Below are 21,752 nucleotides of genomic sequence, written 5' to 3'. Positions count from 1 at the left end.
GGATATATGTCAAAATTCCTCAAATTATGGGTTTAAAATGAGTACATTTATGTATAAATTATGACTCCATGAAATTGATTTAAAATATGATTTACATGATAAAACAAACAATAACAATGACAGATCCTTAAATGATACTCAGAAGTTTAGCAGATTCTAAGTGTCTAATTTTGCCTTTCAAGTCACTGCCCAGTTTCACCCAAACCTACCTTCTCTCCTGCCACTGATCTGCATACACCAAAAGTGATTTCCAAGTGTCCAGGAAAACATGACTATTTATTGTTCTGATATTTTCTATCTTCTTTCCCTTTTTTTCAGACTCGTTATTTTTTTCAACTTCTCTATGACACCTTTCCTGAATCCTCCCTTTATATGTATTTCTCTTGATCTGCCCAAAAGTTTTCTTATTGTATTTTCGTTATGTAAATCTTACTAGAACTAAGACATATATTTCGCTATCCATCACTGTACCTTGTCTGTTTTATTGCATATAATAGTCCCTATATAAATAATGAATGCATGAACAAATGACTGAGTGAATATATGAATATAAAAAGGTATGAGAGGCAAAGAAAATTAGGGACAAAAGTGTTCACTGGGTCAACAAAATTTTCAGTTAAATATAATTTTTCTCTCCTATTTTTTGTTACGATTTGCAAGATGTAACTAAAAAATTCAGTCAAGTAGACACTAACATATCAAGTACAAATCGATAATTGTCACAATCCAAAAGAATAGTTTTCAAATAATGAGCAAATCTCCTGGAAAATATGGTGGCACACTGACAACTATCTGCCTTGGAGAATTAAGTGGTCTTTTAAATATCCAAAATTCTTTATCTGTTTCATGCTGAAATGGGGAGCATTGCAAGATGCTATCATATATTATTACATTTTGGTCATTCTCCACTTTTCGGAGTTAAATACTATTACTATATTTCTTCTCTCACCCCGCATCCTCCTTTACAAATCCATTATGTTTGGAAGGTCTTTGACATTTTCAATAAGTCTTTTTGCAAAGCTGAATGTGGAAACTATTTTATTGTTGCCATTGATAAAGTATCTTCCCTATTTCATTAAACATTAAGTGAAGACCCATGGGGTCTAAAGAAAATGTATTTCCATTTTTTCTCTTTGCTCTTGAGAATGATATATGAAGTACAAGTACATTCATAAACTGAGATACCATACCCTAGGGAAAATAGCTGGAATTTATTCCATTGTTAGTGGTTCACATTATAGTCTCTACCCAATTTACATGGTGAATTTAAGTCATATTTAACCACATCATGTCATCCCAGATGATGAGAAATAGGAAAAGCGATCTTCTATTTGTTATCCAGATCAAAAATTTTAGAGTAATTTAGAATCATGTGTCTATTTTACATGGTTGAATCTAAAATTATATCACCACAATCGAGTTCAGTTCATTAAAGGGTATTTATTCAGAGGAACAGCCTTCTTCCTGCTGTATTTTCATATGATTTGAGCTATTTATTCAGCTTATGTTTTCACAAAATGACACAGAAAATAACAGCATCACAGAATTGAGGTTGGTTTTTAATCTGTATTTATTGTACCAATCAGAAAAACCATAGCTTGGATTCTTTTTTAAACTTTTTAAATATATGTGTATTAAGTTATGGTCATCCTGCCCTTGAATTTTCCATTGACTACAACATCATGATGCCCTAAATATTACAGGAGGGTAGGCATACTTTTTCACATCATCCAGAAGTAATTCATCAATAATCTAAAATAGCTAGTACAATTCTCACTGTGATTACCAAAACTTTAGAGAAAACCTTTAACAAAAGCCGGGACCATTTAACAAATTGGTACAATTATCAGCATGAGCAGCCAAGGGGGAAACTGAATTTGAATAAAGTAGGCCTTTGATTTTCCAACCACCTTCTTTTATTCTATGCCCTTGTTCAAGGTCACTATCCAGATTAAAATCCTTCTTTGGTTTGTCATTGCCTATAAGTAGGGTTTGCTTGGGGCAATTCCAGTTTATACCTGTAGTCCTGTCATTATCATTAATAGTTCCACCTTTCCATCTCAAAAGTGTTCCAGCTTAGATGATATCAACCTATCCATAGGATAGAATCACTAACCCAGTTTATGAACTTCTTTATAGTCTGGCCCCCAGCTGTACTTCCCACTCTATCTTTTCTACTTGTACTTTACCCTCCAGAAACAAGAAACTCTTTACCCTGAAAATCCCGTGCATTGCTATACTTTTATATTCTTGCACAAATAGTTCTTTCTGCCTGAACTGTACTTCCTCTGCTTTTTTCACATAATGATTTTTTATCCATTCTTAGAGGCACAAACATTAAGTTCTCTGTGACAACTTACCTAATTACCCTAGGCTAAGAATCAGAAAGCAGTTTCAACTTGTTTTGTTACAAATGGATTGTTAAAGCATATTTCAGTTTAGTGAGAAATTGCCTGGAGCCATTAAGAAAGGAGTTCTGGCACAGGCAAGGGGGAATGTGGCAGGTGAGACTGCTACTTACTATTCCTTCCCTAAACAGTGTTTGATGCCCCCTGCTCTGTGGTTTGGGGTACTGAATTTATTTATATATTTTATATCACTGTGCTAAGCAGAATTCTCACCTGGACTCCAAGATTTCCACTCTCTGGTGTATATGCTCTGTATAATCCTCTTCCCTTGAGTGTGGACAGGGCCTGTGAATATGATGGGATGTTACTCCCATTATTAGGGCACTAACTAGTTAAACTTGAGTTCTTCAAAATGAATATTATCCTGCACGGCCTGACCTAATCAGGAGAGCCTTTAAAAGGGACAGCCTCTTCAATAAGTGGTGCTGGGAAAACTGGACAGGTACATGTAAAAGTATGAGATTAGATCACTCCCTAACACCATACACAAAAATAAGCTCAAAATTGATTAAAGACCTAAATGTAAGGCCAGAAACTATCAAACTCTTAGAGGAAAACATAGGCAGAACACTCTATGACATGAATTACAGCTAGATCCTTTTTGACCCACCTCCTAGAGAAATGGAAATAAAAAGACAACCCTCAGAATGGGAGAAAATATTTGCAAATGAAGCAACTGACAAAGGATTAATCTCCAAAATTTACAACCAGCTCATGCAGCTCAATAACAAAAAAACAAACAACCCAATCCATAAATGGGCAGAAGACCTAAATAGACATTTCTCCAAAGAAGATATACAGATTGCCAACAAACACATGAAAGGATGCTCAACATCACTTATAATTAGAGAAATGCAAATCAAAACTACAATGAGGTATCACCTCACACCAGTCAGAATGGCCATCATCAAAAAATCTAGAAACAATAAATGCGGGAGAGGGTGTGGAGAAAAGGGAACACTCTTGCACTGCTGGTGGGAATGTGAATTGGTACAGCCACTATGGAGAACAGTATGGAGGTTCCTTAAAAACTACAAACAGAACTACCATATGACCCAGCAATCCCACTACTGGACATATACCCTGAGAAAACCATAATTCCAAAAGAGTCATGTACCAAAATGTTCATTGCAGCTCTATTTACAATAGCCAGGAGATGGAAACAACCTAAGTGTCCATCATCAGATGAATAGATAAAGAAGATGTGGCAACATATATACAATGGAATATTACTCAGCCATAAAAAGAAACAAAATTGAGCTATTTGTAATGAGGTGGATGGACCTAGAGTCTGTCATACAGAGTGAAGTAAGTCAGAAAGAGAAAGACAAATACTGTATGCTAACACATATATATGGAATTTAAGAAAAAGAAATGTCATGAAGAACCTAGGGATAAGACAGGAATAAAAACACAGACCTACTAGAGAATGGACTTGAGGATATGGGGAGGGGGAAGGGTAAGCTGTGACAAAGCGAGAGAGTGGCATGGACATATATACACTACCAAACGTAAAATAGGTAGCTAGTGGGAAGCAGCCGCATAGCACAGGGAGATCAGCTTGGTGCTTTGTGACCACCTAGAGGGGTGGGATAGGGAGGGTGGGAGGGAGGGAGACGCAAGAGGGAAGAGATATGGAAACATATGTATATGTATAACTGATTCACTTTGTTATAAAGCAGAAACTAACACACCATTGTAAAGCAATTATACTCCAATAAATATGTAAAAAAAAAAAAAAAGGGACTGAGCCCTTCCTGAAGTCAGAGAGATTTGAAGTGTAAACCTGAATGATTTTTAGAAAGAATCCTGAGCTCCAGATCAAAACATAGTTCCGCCAACACCTTGATTTCAGTCTGGTGAATTCCTGATCAGAGGACCCAGCTAACCTGTGCCTGGACTCCTGACTTACCGAACAGTGAAGTAAGAAATAGATGTGTGATTAAGTTGTTAGGTTTGTGGTGATTTGTGGTGTAGCAATAGAAAACAAATATAATCACTTAACACATTGATTAATATTTACTTTTATTTAGCATTATGTAGTTTTTAAAAAAATAATTGCTTAGTAATAATTGCAGTGAGTTTCTTGAGGACAGGGACTATGTTTTATTTTCTTTATTATACTCAATGCCTATCAAAGTCTGTGTACTAAATGAATATTTGTCAAACAAATGAATGACAGTGCCCAATTTCCTCTTGTCACTTAGGGCCCCAAGATAGAGCTAACCACATATGTCCAATTAGTCGAGGAAATGCCCCACATCCTAGATCTCTCCCTCCTACATTCTCCCATATCCAAATTTACCTGCTGGCAGGGTCTGGTTATTAGAAACATATTCTCTGCTTTTCATATCAATAGCTGCTACCCTTTCTCAATTGGGTTCTAGAGAGAGAATTAAAATTAAGCACAAATGCCCTAAGGCATTCCTTGTATGTAATGAAGTAACTCTACCTGTGCATCTAGAATAGTTCTAGTTCCATTCTATCTTTGGGGAAATCTAGAAAAGAATCACTCAGGTAGTTTTTTTTTTAATGTTCTGTGTTTTAGATGAGGAACCCATTCACTCTAAACATGAATGGCTTTATGTGTTATCCCTCCTAGTACCATTTTTTTAAATCAAGAATTCCTGTTTCCACTGTAATGAACATATTGAAATCATGTCAAGCACCATGCAAAGTCACCCATAAACTGTTTTGTAATAGCATTCAAATTCTTCAAATCATTGTACATAGTCCACTTCTAGGACCAGCAGAAAGTTCCAGACCTTTACATCCAAAATTAAATAATAATAAATTCAACAGCCCTTTCCACTTTGTGAATGCTGATATTTGTACATATTTTTGCACAACTTTAATTACTTCTTTAAGATATAGAAGTAGACATGGTGTGATGTACATTGCAGAATTGTCCTCGAAAAAGGTGGCAAAAATTTAACTTAGCACCACACTGGGCCTAAGGTTTCTCCAGTGAGAAAAAGAGAGCCCAAGGTGAACATTCAGCTTTTCCAGCATTGCAGGACACTTCTGGGGAGAACCAACTTGGTTTTCATCTCACAGGGATCTTGGGGTAATCTGTGGAGCTGGACCATGTGGGATCAAATAGAAACAGGGATTACAGCAACCTTGCTCAGATCTTGGCAGACCATGTTCTGGCAGGTGGTGGCCCCCAAGTTGAGAACGCAGCCAGTGGCTTGGCCCATTTGCAGAGCTTAATTGGTGGCTTTGTCTGGCCAGGGAGCTCAGTAGGTTGTTCTGCCTAGTATGGGTCTCCAGCTAACATATCATACTGGCAATGGAGCCCATTCTATATACAGTCCTCCTCAGGCAGGAGAGCAAGTTCACTGCCCCATCCAACTGCTTAGCATAGCCTCTGGTTCACCCCAACAGTAAGCCTAGCCATAGATGTCTGGCAGTCGTGGAGCACATTCTGTGGCCCACCTGGACAGGGAAATGAGTTAGCAGCCCTTCTCGTGGAGCATAGTACCCAGTCCTGCTCTACCAAGAAGCTTAGCCAGAGTACCAGGGCAGCTGCAGAGCTCTTCCTCCAGCCCTGCCTCACAACAGAGGACAGCCTACAGACTAGCACAATTTCTGAGCAAAGCCTGTGGCCTTGCCCAGACAGGGATACCAGCCCTGGTATCTCACTTTTTTTTTTCTTTTTAAAATAAATTTATTTATTTTTATTTATTTTAGTTTCGGCTGCACTGGGTCTTTGTTGCTGCACGCGGGCTTTCCCTCACTGCAGGGAGCAGGAGCCACTCTTCACTGCGGTGCACAGACCTTTCACCACAGTGGCCCCTCTCTGTTTCAGAGCATGGGCCCCAGGCATGCGGGCCTCAGCAGTTGTGTCTCACGGGCTCTAGAGCTTAGGCTCAGTAGTTGTGGTGCACGGGCTTAGTTGCTCTGCAGCAAGTGGGATCTTCCCGGACCAGGGCTTGAACACATGTTCGCACTGGCAGGCGGACTCTTAACCACTGCGCCACCAGGGAAGCCCCTCACTTTTTTGAGAAATTGTAAGTAGTATTGTATTTTAAATTTCGGTGTCTACATGTTGATTGCTAGCATGTGGAAATACAATTAATTTTTGCATGTTTTCATATAGCCTATGATGTTGCTGAAATCGTGTGTTCTATGATTTCTTTTTGTAAATTCTCTGGGATTTTCTATATAGACAATCAGATGTCATCTCCAAATAAGGACAATTTTACTTCTTCCTTTATGATTCATATTTAATTAATTTATTTATTTACCTTGCAATGTCTAGGATTTTCATCACTATGGTAAGTGAGAATTGTGAGCGAGGACATCCTTGCATTGTCCATGAACTTAGGAGAAAGCTTTTTCACCATTACGTATAACGTTCGATGTGGTCTCTTTGTAGATAGTCCTAATTAAGATGAAGAAGTTTCCTTCTATTCCTATTTTTCTGTAATTATTTATCATGAACGAGTATTGAATTTTGTCAAGTGCTTTTTCTGCATTGATTGATATGCTCATGTGATTTTTTTCTTTAGGCTTTTAATATGAATTATACTAATTGATTTTCAAATATTTAAGCAGCCTTGCATACCTGGAAAAACCTTACTTATATGGTCATGGTGAATAATTTTTTGTATATATTGCTGAATTCTGTTTGCCAATATTAGTTAAGGATGTCTGCATGTATATTCATGAGGGATAATGGTCTGTAGTTTTCTTGTATTCTCTTTGTCTGGTTTCGGTATCAGGGTATTACTAACTTCAGAAAATGAATTGGGAATTGGTGTTAATTCTTCTTTAAACATTTGATAGATTTCTAGATTTTGGGGGGGAGTTATTAAATTACCAATTAAAGCTCATTAATAATTATGCTTCTATTAAAATTGTATATTCCATATTAAGTAACTTGAGGTAGTTTTTGTTTTTCAAGGAATAGGTCCTTTTCACCTAATTTATCAAATTTATCTGTGAAGAGATTTTTGTAGTTTTCTCTTATTATCCTTTGATGTCTTTAGGGTCTGTATTGATATCCTTTGTTTTATTCCCAATGTTGATTATATGTATCTTTGCTCTTTGTCAGTCTTGCTAGACGTTTGTCAATTTTATTGAACTTTTCAAAGAATCAAATCTTTCACTGATTTTCTCTATTGTTTTCCTGTTTTCAATTCCATTTAATTTTAAAATCTTTATTATATTCTTTCTTCTATTTTCTTTGGACCTATTTTGCTCTTCTTTCCCTAGGTTTTTGAGATGGGAGCTTGATTATTGATTTGAGACTTTTCTTTTTTTCTAATGTACATGTTCAGTGCTATAAATTTCCATCTCAGTACTGCTTTAGCTGCTTCCTACAAATTTTGATATTTTTTACTTTCATTTTCATTCATTTCAATGTACAGTTGACCCTTGAACAATACAGATTGGAACTGTGTGGTTCCCCTCATGCATAGATTTTTTTCAATTGTAAATACAACAGTACTATAGGATCTGCGGTTTGTTGAATCTGCAGATGCGGAACCGACATATGGAGGAACCATGTGTACAGAGGGCCGACTATAAGTTACATGTGGATTTTCGACTACTTGGAGAGTCAGTGTCCCTAACCCCCGTGTTGTTCAAGGGTCAACTGTATATTTTATTACCCTATGAGACTTCCTCTTTGACACATGCATTATTTAAATCTGTGTTGTTTAGTTTCCAAGTGCTTGGATTTCCCTAATATCATTATGTTATTTAATTTAGCTTGATTTCACTGTGTTTAAAGAATACACTCTGTATGATTTCAAAAGTTTATATTTGTTGAATTCTCTTTTTTGTCTGCAGATGTGGTCTATCTTGTACATATTGTATGGAAACATGTAAAGAATATGTATTCTACTGTTGTTGGGTAGAGTATGCCATAAATGTCAATTAGATGCTGTTAGATGATGGTATTGTTTTCTTCTATGCCCTTGCTATATTCTACTTAGATATTTTATCAGTTGTCAGGGGAAGGGTGTTACAGTATTGTGGATTTGTCTGTTTCTTCTTTCAATTCTATGAGCTTTGTCTCCTATAATTTGCATTTCTGTTGTTTGATATATACACATTTAGAGTTTCTATGTGTCCTTGGGGTATTGACTCTTTTATATAATATCCTTCTCTGTCTTTGGCAATTTTCTTTGCTCTGAAGTTGACTTTATCTGATATTAATATAGCCACTCCTGCTTTCCTTTGATTAAATTTTGCATTATATATATATATGTATGTGTGTATATATATATATATATATTTACATTCAACCTGACTATATTACTATATTTGAAGAAAGTTTCTTGTAGACAGAATACAGCTGGGTCAGGCTTTATAAATCCATTGTAATAATCTCTGAGTTTTAATTGGCATATTTAGATCATATACATTTAATATAATTATTGATATGTTAGGGCTTAAGTCTGCCATTGTATTCTTTTGCTTATGTCTTTGTTCTCTCCACTTTTGGTTGACTCTTTTACTTTTCCTACCTTGCTGTGGGTTATTTGAACATTTTTTACAATTCCATTTTGATTCATTTATAGTATTTTTGAGTATCAAAGGCTCAGTAAGACATGGTCCCTGCCCTTGAGGGAATCATAGCAAACAGCAGTAGTTCTCAACCCTGTATGAACATCAGGGTAACCTGTTGATATATATATATATATATATATATATATATATATATATATATATACATGATAGATGATAGGTAGATAGACATTATATATTATATCTCTAGCTCGCTCTATCTATCTATCTATCTTCCTGTATCCTGCATAGTGATTCTAATTTTGTGGGACTGAGTTACGACCCAGGGTCTGATGTTTAAAACCTCCACAATTCAATTCTTTTTGTTGTTTATAACAGCTTTATTGAGATATAATTCACACATCATAAAATTCACAACTTTAAAAGTGTGTAATTCTTTGGTTTACAGTATATTTACAGAGTTTTGCAACAATCAGAACTATCTACTTTCTACCTCTATGGATTTGCTTATTCTGGACCTTTCATATAAATAGAATAATAAAATAGGCGGTCTTTTGTGACTGGCTTCTTTCACTTGGCATTTTTTCAAGGGTCATCCATGTTATAGCATGTGTTATACTTTATTCCCATCTACTGTTGAATAATATACCATTGTATAGATATACCATAAGTTGTTTGTCCATTTTTCAGTTGATCACTATTTGGGTTATTTTTACCTAATGGCTATTATTAGTAATGTTGCTATAAGCATTCTCGTACAAATTCTGTGTGGATACAAAGTTTGATTCTGATATCCTACTAAAACTGTGAACCAATAATCTAGAGCATCACTGTCCATTATAATCTTCTGCAATAGTGGAAGTAGTGTGTATTGGCAACATCCAAAGCGGTAGCTGCTGGCCAGATGTTATTATTAACCACTTGTCGGAACTGTGGTGAAATTTTAATTTTATTTCATTTTAATTAGTTTTAATTTTACTAGCCACATGTCACTAGTGGCTACCATACTGGACAGCATAGAAGAAGACCTGGATTTAGGAAAGTAAATATTGACAATAAAATATGGATTGTAAAGAATGAGGATGTAGGACAATATAAGAAATTATTTAAAAATTCCATTTTGGGGAGACAAGGGTCAGAACTAGGCCAGTAGTAGCAGGAAATAACCTGAGGAGAAAAATCCAAGAGACATCTTAGACTAGACATGAATAGGTTGATGATTTAGGGGAATGGAGAGGGAGGAGTCTAGTCTTAAGCCCTGCTATATGTCTAGGCCTCACCTTGATATGTGTATATCTGTTTAGGCTTGTTTGTTAATGTTTAGCAACATAGAGGCATTCCCTCTAAACTCTGCCATTATTCAATTGACTAAAATCTGGAACTCATTGGTAGAAAAAGTGTATTCACTACAGATGTGAACATGTTAACAGTTACCATTACAATTTTAAGGATTGCCATTCTTATTTTTTTATTTAATTAGAAGTTTCAATATTTATTTTTACATAGAAAAATACACTTAGCATGCAATGCTTGTGCTATTATTATACTGAATAAATAACCAAGGAAAAATCTGTGACTCTTAACTTCAGAGATGAATTTGTAATCTACAGAGGTTTTCCTATCACTATTGTCTAAAGATGGATATTCTTCTATTTTATATTTGCAAAGCATATGAGGAACTTGGGTAGCAGTTATGTAGTAGCTACTATAAAATAGTACTGAATTCACAATACATGTTTATTCTTTCAGGTTCTATCATTATGTTATTTAATTGTTAATGGAAAGAGAATTAGGGAACAGTGCATGCTTGCTTTGACAGTGGCAGCTCTAATGATTAGTAAAAATGTAGTCAATAAGACACATTTTATGAAAAAGCAATGAAATACATAATTATCCCTTTCCTCATCTCAACCATATTTTTCTCAGCTTGTCGAATATACTTATAGTACAGTGATAAACAACGTACAGTGATGTAGATGTAAGATGTACATTCCCTTTATATTTATTGAATAACTAAGATAAAAGCTTTTTCAGTGGGTTTTCAGAAGAGTGATATATCTCATTTTATTAACTCAAACGTTTAATCCTTGTTCTGCTTCTTAATTAGCTGTATGACATGAGTAAACACATTCACTCTGGTTTAACTTTAATCCTCTATAAAATCATCTGGTTGCTAGTAAACAAGGATATTCAAATTACAAAAATAACATGTCATATTTTATCCACAAGACTGGAAAAAATGAAAATATTTAAAAATATCAAGTGTTGGTGAGGATATGAGACAAAAGAAAATTTTATACACCATTTACAAGAATAAAACTTGACACAGACAGTGTTAGTTTTCTATTGCTGCCCAACAAATTACCACAAACTGAGCAGCTTAAAACAATCTCCATTTATTACCTCACACTTCTGTAGGTTAGAAGTCCAGGCACAGCATAACTGGGTTATCTGCTTAGAATCTTACAAGGTTGAAATCAAGATCTTGGTCTGCCTTGTTCTTGTCCAGAGACTCTGAGGAAGAACCTACTTCTAAGCTTGTTCATGTTGTTGTCAGAATTCAGTTTTTTGTTTATGTTTTTGTCTTTTTTGTGTGTGTGTGGTTGAAGGACTGAAATTCCTATTTTCTTGCTGACTGTTGGCTGAGGGTCACTATCAGCTCCTATAAGCCACCCACAGATCCTATTAATGCCACTTCTCCATCTTCAAAGCCAGCAACAGAGAATATCTCTTGTGTCAAAAACCTCTTGTGGTTCAATTTTCTTCTCTCCAGGAAGAGCCCAGTCCCTTTTAAGAGTTCACCTGATTAAGTCCACCCCAGATAATCTCCCTATTTTAAAATCCACTGATTTGAGATTTTAATTATATCTGCAAAATCCCTTAACAGCATGATTATTTCTTGTATTGCTGGGAGAAGTTGTATGTATACCTGAGGCCAGCCATCCTTGGGGTCATCAGAATTACTCTTACCCCAGGAAGCTTAGAGTTCTGTTTTGGCAGCATGAAGCAAATTGAAAATGCACACACTCTGAAAAATGACAAGTCCTCTTCATTTAAGAAAAATCTAGAGTAGTTATCTCATGTGTGCATCACAATATTTTTTAAAATGTGTGTATTGCAACATAGTTTGAAACACAGAAAATTTGGTAGGAACCCAATTGTCCATTGATATAATACACCAATTGTGGTATATTCATATGATAGATGACCCAGTGGTGAAAATAAACTAAATAGATACATACACATATCATTAGAAGATTGTAATTACATAATATTAAGTGAAAAAAAGAACAAATTGCTGAATAAATTCAGTATATAATTTATGTAAATTTTGTAATGCACTCAAGATTAATAAAAGTCATTCTATATATTATAGATGGAAACATTTATATGTATGGACTGACTCTGGATATAACTCAGCATCTTATCACCTCTTATGACCTTGGGCAAATTATTTAATTATTCCTTTGTAAAGTGATCATCCATAAAATGTGGATTACTATGAGGGTTAAATAAGCAAATCTTTGGAAAGTGTTACTGTCTAGCACATGCTAGGTACTTAAGAATTTGTTAAGTAAATATAAATAGATAACAGTATAAAACTTGAACTGGACAGATACTTGCTGAACTGTTATAGTGAGTGTTTACCTCTGGGGAAGTGAGAAGGTAATTTATAGCATTCAAGGAGGGCTTCTACTTCATCCATGGTTTTACTTTCAGTTAATTCTAGAAGTTAAAGACATGAGTTTTTGTTACATTATGTGTACATTTTGTCATTTTAAAAATTATAAGTCAGGAAATACATTTAAAATGACCATTATAGAAATATCTTGATCCTTAAAAATCAGAGTGTTATACTATATGATCTTTAATGTATAGACCTACACCTACCTATTCTTGACCATATATTCTGTAGGTGCATACTCATAATAACAGATGAATAAATTGTCATATTTATTTACCATTTTCTTTTTCTTTATAAGAAGTGACCTTAGGAAAAGCTTAATTGGTAGTATAGATTCTGAAAGGTAGTCACTTCCGTCATCTGATTTCCCATAAGCACTGCATAATGAACAGTATACACTTTGTACCTTGATATTTGACATTTACAATGTCAGAACTAATTGCTGTTATCTGAGCAGCAACTCAAAATATTGAGGTAAAATGAAGACTTGGTTATTACTTAGATTTGAAGTTTTGAGATTTTTTTAAATGTTTATATATTCTCAAAGAATGGTGGTGCCAAATTGTCATTCATTACTCAATGCTCATACCAGCAAATTGGAAAAAATACAACAACAATAACAGACGCTGGGGGTGACTGCAGTGCTCTGCCATTAGTTTGACTTGTGTTTTTCATTTTGAGACTGGGTGGATCACCCACAGAGAGTTATAACGTAAAACAAAGAAGATTCAAGATTTTAATAAGACATTACCTTGAGCTCCTCACGTTGAAGATAGTTTATCTCTGTCTGGATGCAAGTGTTTATATATGTGAACACTCACACAAAGATAGAGACCCCAATAAACAGGCATAGTAATGAAATCCCGTTGCAAGTGAAGATGAAATACTGGCTACTACTTATGTATATAGATGTGACACAAGGATCATTATTCTACTGAGATCTTGAAGGTCAAATATCTGTCTCTATCTAATGCTCCTTCTCAGCAGAAGGTTCTGATCCTACTATGATGTCTCTGCTTCTTTGCCTATGGGAAGTTGCCTTTTAAAAAGGGAATTATTTAATGCATGATTTTAGTCTTTTATCTTCTTCTATAGAGAATATTTATTTGGTTTTCCAGAACAATATTGTATTCTCAGGTTGCCAAATTGAAAACAGCTAGATGGGCTGGCTGAGGAAGATTATTACTGTTAATAGTTGGTGGTTTTGCCCACATTAGTCTAAATCACTGGTTTGAATGATTCTCAATGAATCGACTCATCTATTTATAGTTACATCAATCAGCTATTATGTTGTGTGTCAATATCATGAGTAATTACTGGGTAAAACCTAGTGAAAAGCAAGACAAATGAGCAAATTTATGTATTATATCTCAGTTTTGCTTTATATTCCCAATGTTAAATATTTGTGATATTTAATCCTTTGTAAGTGAAAGTGTCTAGATTTCAGAAGACCTCTGATTAACCATAGAGAAGTATGTGCAGCAAATATGTTCCCACGTGTTAACAGTGCTCAAGTCCTAATATTGAGGAAAAAAAAGACTTTATGAATTATGTTTCTCCCCCATCTGTGACTATAGACTCAATACGCCTTTTAAAAGTTCTTAGCGATTATTTTTCTCCTAGCCTCCTATAAATAATAAAACCTCATCAGAGATTAGATGAATATAGTGTAGGACTGGCCTTATTATCAGTTAAGGTTATCAGAGATGGGAATGGATTTAAGTGTTACAGCATTTACTGAGAATATACCTTGGTCTATTCCAAAGCTAAAATTCACCTCTCCCCCATAATTATAGTTGGGAATGTGGAGCTAGAGAAGATTAAGGGACATTTAGGTGTTAAGACTCAAACTAAAATTGTGGCATATAATAAGCAGGATGTTTTGGGGGAAAAAAATGAGTATCCAAAAAAACTGAAAGTCTCTAGTGTTAGAGGTTCTTCAAATTAGCCTCTGGCTATGAATTATATATACATATATATGTATATATAATTCATATATATATTACATTATAATTATTATTATAACATATTATAATTTTAACCAGGAAAGGCTAAAGTACAACACAGATTCTTGAAATTGGTAGGTGCTGGGTCATGTCTTCTCTTTGCTCCGCATCTGGATCAGGAACATTTAATCACTATTCTGCAGACACTGTGAGGTAGTGCCTATGTAACTCTCACCCTACTTGTCCGAAATCAACTGGTTTGAGGAGATGAGAAGAAGTAAATAGAAAACCAGTCTGTCAGGTATTAATGGGACCAAGGGTCCCATAGTCAATTTTGAAACACACTGAAATCTTTATCCTTCTTGGAGAGCATGCAGTTGATTACTATTGCAATTGTTCTGGCAAAAGGCCTCTGTGGACTTCCACACTACATGAAAACGAATTTGTCTCATCTTTAGCGTCTTGCTGCATTGAGCACCATTGATAATTTCCTCCTCCTCCCCTCTCCAGCCAGGCCTTTTAAAATGTGTCTTGTTTTTTTCCCCTTATGTTTACTAAAGAAATACATGTCAGTAGACTGTTCAAATATTACATAAATATATAAAATAAGAAAAAAGGCCCCTATTATACCATCTCTTAGAGACATACAGTTAACGCTTTTGTATATATTCTTATATATACTGTATGCTTATTCCTCTCATCTTCCTCCTCCTAGTCGAAACAAAAATGGGATTATAGTATGCCTCTGGTTTGCAATTTGCTTATTTCATCTAACATTATCAAGGCTACTTCTCCATGTCAGTAAATCATCAACTCCAGAATTGTCTAGTATTCCATCATTTGGAGAAGGGTCCAGCTAGCCAAGCCCATCCATGGACAGTTCTCCAACTGTGCTTGCCATTTCAAAAATCACTCCCGCTATTGATGCTCTTTTGGATTTCTCTTTTTTTTTTTTACAGTCATATCATCTGCAAATAATTATAACTTCTTTCTTTTCCAATATTTATACTTTTTATTTTCCTATCGTTTAAAACTGCCATATCTGGAATTTTTATAATAATATTAAATACTGATGATGATTTTTAGAATCCTTGTTTTGTTCCTTACTTTTATAGGAATTCCTCTGTGAGTAATTTTATTGTTCTATTTAATTCTATTCAATGTTGTACCATTAAAGAGGACTATGGTTCAGGTTTGAAACACAACACACGTACACACTCACCACGTGAAGATTATATTTCTTCATACTTTACTAAGGACTTTATCAGAATTGTAGTAGGGTTTTATTAAATTATTTGTTAGAATTTATTAACATGAGCATGTGTCTTATTTGACCTGTTAATATGATACATTGAAATAATAGATTTCTCAATAGTGAACACACTTTGCATTCAAGGAACTAGCTTCACTTTGCCAGGGTATGGTTTCCTTTTAATACACTGATGGATTATAGTCAGTGTTTTTAAAAGACACATTTCATTTATTTATCTATATATGTAAAACTGGTCTCTTCTCATTTTGCACAATTTTAGTCAGGTTTTTTATTAATACTATGCTGGCCTCACATAGAAAAGAGTAAACTTTTCTCTTTGGGCCCTGAAGTGGCTCAAAATGAAATATTCCTTGACAATGTGAAATAATTTATTGGTGAGACCATCAGGCTGAGCATGCCTATTATATGTTTATATGTTTATGTGTGTGATTTTCTTGGAGGAAAGGGAAGATTAAACAAGATAGCATTCACAGTTTTCTGTTCTTGTTTCTCATTTCTTCTGGGAAAAAAGTTTAGTTATTTGTATCTTCTGATAATTTCTTCACTCAGATTTTACAGTTACCTGTCTTATAAATAAATCTGTGCCTGTGGTTATTTTTTCTTTTTCACCTCTAATTCTCTTTGTGCTTTTGTGATCATGATGCTGAGGGAAAGAGCATCCTCTGCTGGACACCCCATTTGTCCTTTGGTAGAATGGGAAAAGTGGCAGAGACCTGCACCTGTGGGATTGAGGCAGGAACTCAAACACAGGCTAGTAGCAGCTGGTGATGAGGTGATACTCCACCTCTGTGAAGCTGCCAGGGCTTTGGCATGACTGCCAGGCATACCGGTGCCAGCAGTAAAACTGGCCTTTTGTGACTGAGGTGGAGACTCAGAAGTTATTATAATTATAAAATAATTAGAAATATTTGTTGTCTCATGCTGATGAGGTCATGGCATTTGAGTAAAATAAGCCTCTTCTATTTTATATCCCACCCCCCTTTTAAAGGCTCTTCTATTCTGCTTGCTCCTAAAAGGGAGCATTTCCCAGTGTTTCATATCACTCACCTTCCCAGCAGTGAGAAATCTCATTCTGGAATATAGAACCAGTTCTTCACTGGGTGTGTTCTCCTGATGCCACATAGGCACCGCAAATTCAACATGTCCCCATTTGAGTTAATCACCCTCCACGTGTATCATCTGTGGCTATATTTTCTATATTCATTTGTTGCCACTATTCATTTGCATTCAATCTCAGAGCCTTAGAGTCCACCTAAATTCTTTGGCTTTCTTCACCCTTCACGTGAAATACCAAATACTGCTTGTTCACTTAATTTTCCCCTCATTTTTCTAATACCTTCCTCCCTCTCCACACTTACCTCAAATATCCTAGTGCAGGCTCCTTCTTGGATTTTCTTCAGTGACATGTGATGCATTGAATACAAGTGAAACCAGGGTGCAATAAACCAGGAAACGCTACTAGCTCCAGCTAAGCATTTAAGAAATGTAGTCTTTTATAATCCACCTGCAGATAGGTGAACCTGAACTGTAGGTGTTCTCTGCCTTTGGTTTGACAGTATTTTTATTGCTTGCCCTCATTTCCTCATATTCTTGATCTTTGTTTCAGAACCTACTTGGTACTCTGACCACAAATCTAGTTAACTCAGCCACAGTGGCTTAGAAACAAAGGATCAAGATCAGGTGGATATCTGATTGGCAAAGAGCACAGAATTTGATGACACACTGTTGGCAACAGTGTGGTGAAGCAGGCTTGCATACATTACTTATGGGAGGTTAAGTTGATAGGACCTCTTTGGAGGGTAATTTGGCAATGGCTATTAAATATAAAATTGACCCAGCAATTTCATTTCTAGGAATTTATCCCTGCAGATACACTTACACATGTGCATGAAGATGTATGCACCTAAGTAATCATTGCAGAATAGTTCATAGTAACAGAAAATAAGAACCAATATAAATGCTCATCAAAAGTGTAATGAAGAAATAAAATACATTCCAGCCATATTTTAGGGAATAATATACAATTAAAATGAATTAGGTAGATATGCATGAGAAAGACTCAGGTTCTGTGATTAAAAAAAAGGCACAGGTATGTAAAACATGTGCTACCATTTGTGTAAAAATTGCATACACACATACATATGTGTTTATATATGTATAGACTATCTCTAAATGGATAGACACACAAGATGTACTGCTTTTGAGCTATGGGCAGATCAGGGAACTTGGGGAATGAGACTCACTTTTCACTATACACCTTTTATAAAGTATGATTCTTTTTTCATGTGCAAGTGTTACTTAAGTTAAAATAAAACAAAACAAAAATAGAGACCAAGTGGGAAGTCTTGATAGATGTAGTTTAAAATATATGAAATATCTGCATATGTAAAATGGCATACATCTATGCCTTTTCCTCATATGGGAAGTAACATATACATATACACAAATACACAGTATATGTGAGTAGGTGGTTATAAGCACAATATGTATGTTTGTGTAAATGAAAAACAGTGTGTTAAATCATCTTAAAAAGCACAAGACCCCTAACTGTCCTAACCTGTAGCAAATATATATAGATAAGGTATTGAAGATGTCATTGAATCTTTTAACCCATAATAGAATAAGTTTGCTGTTCAAAAACAAACTTACAGAGTACTGTGTGCATAGGTGATATTTCAGCTTCAGTTTCTCCCCTGGAAGATTTTGACTTTGATAAATATATTCCTAGAAGGACAATTAAGAAAAAATAAAGTATATGTTTAAGCATTCAAAAACTTTAGCCTAGCACTTAATTACTAAAATGCTGAACATGTTTTATTTTTTTTCCTGCAATACATCATATACTCAATCCAGATAGAAGACTTATCCAGGTATACAATAAAAAATTGTCAACACCTGCATTGAGCACAACAGTCAGCCTTTCTCTGTAAACGGCTGCCTGGATAGTGTTACCTGAAACGTAAAGAAATGTTTACCCCAAAAAGTACCTCCCTGATTGTCCTGCCACATATAGGCCAGTTTTGATTAGCTCTGAAAGTCTGTAGCATAAATGCTACCCAAGGAAGCAGGCCATAATATAGCCGATTTAAACAAGAAGGCTGAGGGCCTGGGGGTACCGATGCTAAATTTCTACTAAATAATCAAAACTGTGATTAATAGGATGAACATCATTGTAAGATTTCTTAACGAAGAGAACATATTTTAAGGTATTTTATATGCCAACAATATACAAACAACAAACACTGAGTTTCCAACCTCCAAATGAAACATACCCCAAATGGTGGCAATCTAGAACTTGAAATGCATTTTCTAATTGGAGCAGGGCTATAAACCTGCTCTGTTACATGATGGATAGTTCCTCAGACCAGCCCAAAAGACACTTTTTAGCACACATTTTCCAGAAATACATCTGAAATGTGTAAAAGACCTGAACATACTGTTGAAATACTGATAAAACTAAAGTACTGAATTGTTGTCAGAACCATGACTACATCAGCCAAGAGAAAGAGCATATGTGAATCACTCAGAGAGAACACAGTTAAGGATTAGTCAAAATTCTTTGTAAGAGAGGCAAAAAAAAAAAAAAAAAATGGTGATATTGGAGGAGGTGCAGAAAACTCTGAAAGCCAAGTTTTGATTGCCCAAGAGACCACTTTTGCCTTCTGTTTCTTTCTCTCTCTTTGCCTAACACACTGAGCAGAGGTAAGTTGGGCCCTTTCCACCTGGAAGATAAAAGCCACACAGAGTAACAGCACAAACACAGAGTGAAGGAGGAAAGCGAGAGGGGACTGGAAGGTGTATCCGGGCACTTTGAGGACGTGGAGGCCATCCTTAGCTCCAGAGGCCGGCATAGTTCCCGTGGAGGCCGGAAGGGAGAGGCCCCCCAGCGACGAAGAGCTTCATCTCGGGCCAGTTGTAGCAGTGAGTGTAGAGCGCGTTGGGGAACTCGCCGATGCCACCGAAGTAGTTCACCCACAGGTCATCGTGGTTGAGCCAGCCTCTGCCACAGGTGAGCTTGAGCTTCCTCCCTGCGGGCCCCGGAGAGAAGTGCGGGCTGGCCGAGGCCCTCTCCTCCAGGAACTTCTGCGCGCGGACGTCATAGAAGAGCAGGGAGCCGTGGCCCGTGCCCACGGTGACGATGTGCTGGTAGAAGCTCAGCGAGCGCACACCCGTGCCGCCCTCTCGGGAGCACAGGGGCCGGATGTTCTGCTGGCGCTGCCGCGGATCCAGGAAGGAGACGTGGGACTGGGAGCCCACCGCGTACAGGGACAACTCGTCGCAGTAGGTCAGGCACACGTTCTCTCGGCAGTAGGGCAGCCTGATGGACAGCAGCCTGGACAGGTTGCTCCGGGCTTTCCACAGGTGGAAGTAGCCGTCCAGGGACACGGCTCCCAGCTCCTGGTTCTGGTCGCTGAAGGCCAGGGCCCGCACCTTGCGGTTACTGGGGTTGGTGCTGGCCCTGGGGATGGTCTCCACGTCCCTGGGACGGATGTGGGCGTACAGGGGGAGGCCCGCGTCGTTGTGCCAGGCGATGCTGCCGTGGAACATGTCGGGGTCCAACCTCCAGAGCGCCACGGTGCCGTCGCGGGAGCCGCTCACGGCCACCGTGTCGCTCATCCAGGCGATGGCGAAGATCCAGTCCTTGTGGCCGTGGCGGTCGCCCAGGCACACGGGGTCCAGCGTGGGCAGCTGGTAGACGGCCAGGCTGTTGGGGTTCTCGCCCCCGGTGGCCAGAAGCGTCTTGGAGGGATTCAGCTGGATGGCGTGGATGCCGCAGCTCGGCTGGGCGCGGGCCGACCCGGGCCCGCGGTCCCGCATTAGGGGGATGCGCGTGATCTGGCCCGACTGCACGTCCACCACGAAGAGCGTGTTGCACTTGGAGCCGCACACCACCTGCCTGGCGTTCAGCCACTGCGACGCGAACACCTTGTTGAGGGTGCCCAGCGCCAGCTCGCGCTCCCTCAGCAGCTCGGGCAGCTTCTGCACCGCGTAGCCGCGCAGCTCGCCCTCGAAGCCCGGGAGCCTGGCGCGGCCCCGCGCGCCCACCTCGCGGCCCTTCAGGTAGTGCAGCAGCGAGCGCCGCGCCGCCGGCCGCTTGGGCTTCTTGGGAGGCAGCTGCCTGTCTCCGTCCGCCGCCGCCACCGCCGAGCCCAGCGACGACGAGCCCGCGGCGGCCGCCTCGAGCGCCGGCGCTTTCCGCTTCCTGCTACCTGTTTGCCTCGGGGCCATGGTGGGCGGCGGGCGAGCGGCGGCGGCGGCGGGGGACCGGGGCGGCCGCGGGGCGCGGAGCCAACAAAGTCCGGCGCGCGGCGGCGACGGAGGCGAGGGCGGCCGGCCGGGCGAGGAGAGGTGGCCGGGGGGAGCGGAGCGCAGGCGGCGCGCGGCGGCGAGGGTGGCGGCGGCGCGAATCGAAGCGAGGGCGGGAATCGCGGCCGGCGGCGCGGCGGGAGCGAAGTCGGTGTGGGACGAGGACGACGCGGGGGGCGAGTGTGAGGGGGCGGAGGCGGCGGGAGGAGCGGGCCTCGGGTGCCGGATAGCACACGCCGGACTGGGAGGGGCGGGATAGGTGCGGGAGCGAGGGGGGGAAATGGAGCCCGCGAGGAGGGGGAGCCTCACCCAGGACCAGCGCTTCGGGATTCCCAAGCCTTCTCCGTGTGGACACATCTGGTGCGCCTGCCCATGCCCCCTGATATCCTACTTGGGGTGTTTCACTACCCTCTAGACAGCAACCAAGTAGTCTTCTTAAAATCCTTACTTAAATAATTCTGAAAGCTAAAATACAGTCAAGTATGAGGCTAGAAGGAGCGCTGAAGTTATCTGTCGAAGAAACAAATGTGCCCTTGGTGCAATTTTGTGAGACTCTTTGCTGCAATTAGATAGTGAACTTGACCGGGGATGGTAGTGTTTGGCAGAGCAAAGAGGCCCTCCCCATTAGGTCTCTCCTGCAGCCCCTCCTGTCT

General features: G+C 38.5%; 1 protein-coding gene across 1 annotated transcript; it reads right to left on the bottom strand.

The window, feature by feature from the left end:
- Window positions 1-19,623: 19,623 nt before the first annotated feature.
- Window positions 19,624-21,021, bottom strand: LOC308609505 (DDB1- and CUL4-associated factor 12-like protein 2; the record flags this gene model as incomplete). Its single annotated transcript, XM_081223145.1, has 1 exon — window positions 19,624-21,021. One exon carries the CDS (start codon window positions 21,019-21,021, stop codon window positions 19,624-19,626), a length of 1,398 nt encoding a protein of 465 aa, XP_081079271.1.
- Between the last annotated feature and the right edge of the window lie 731 nt (window positions 21,022-21,752).

Source organism: Mesoplodon bidens (genome assembly GCF_964165515.1).
Source record: "Mesoplodon bidens genome assembly, chromosome: X".
Classification (NCBI taxonomy): Eukaryota; Metazoa; Chordata; class Mammalia; order Artiodactyla; family Ziphiidae; genus Mesoplodon; species Mesoplodon bidens.
Note: the sequence above shows the minus strand (reverse complement) of the source record. Positions and strands in the feature narration are given on the sequence as shown.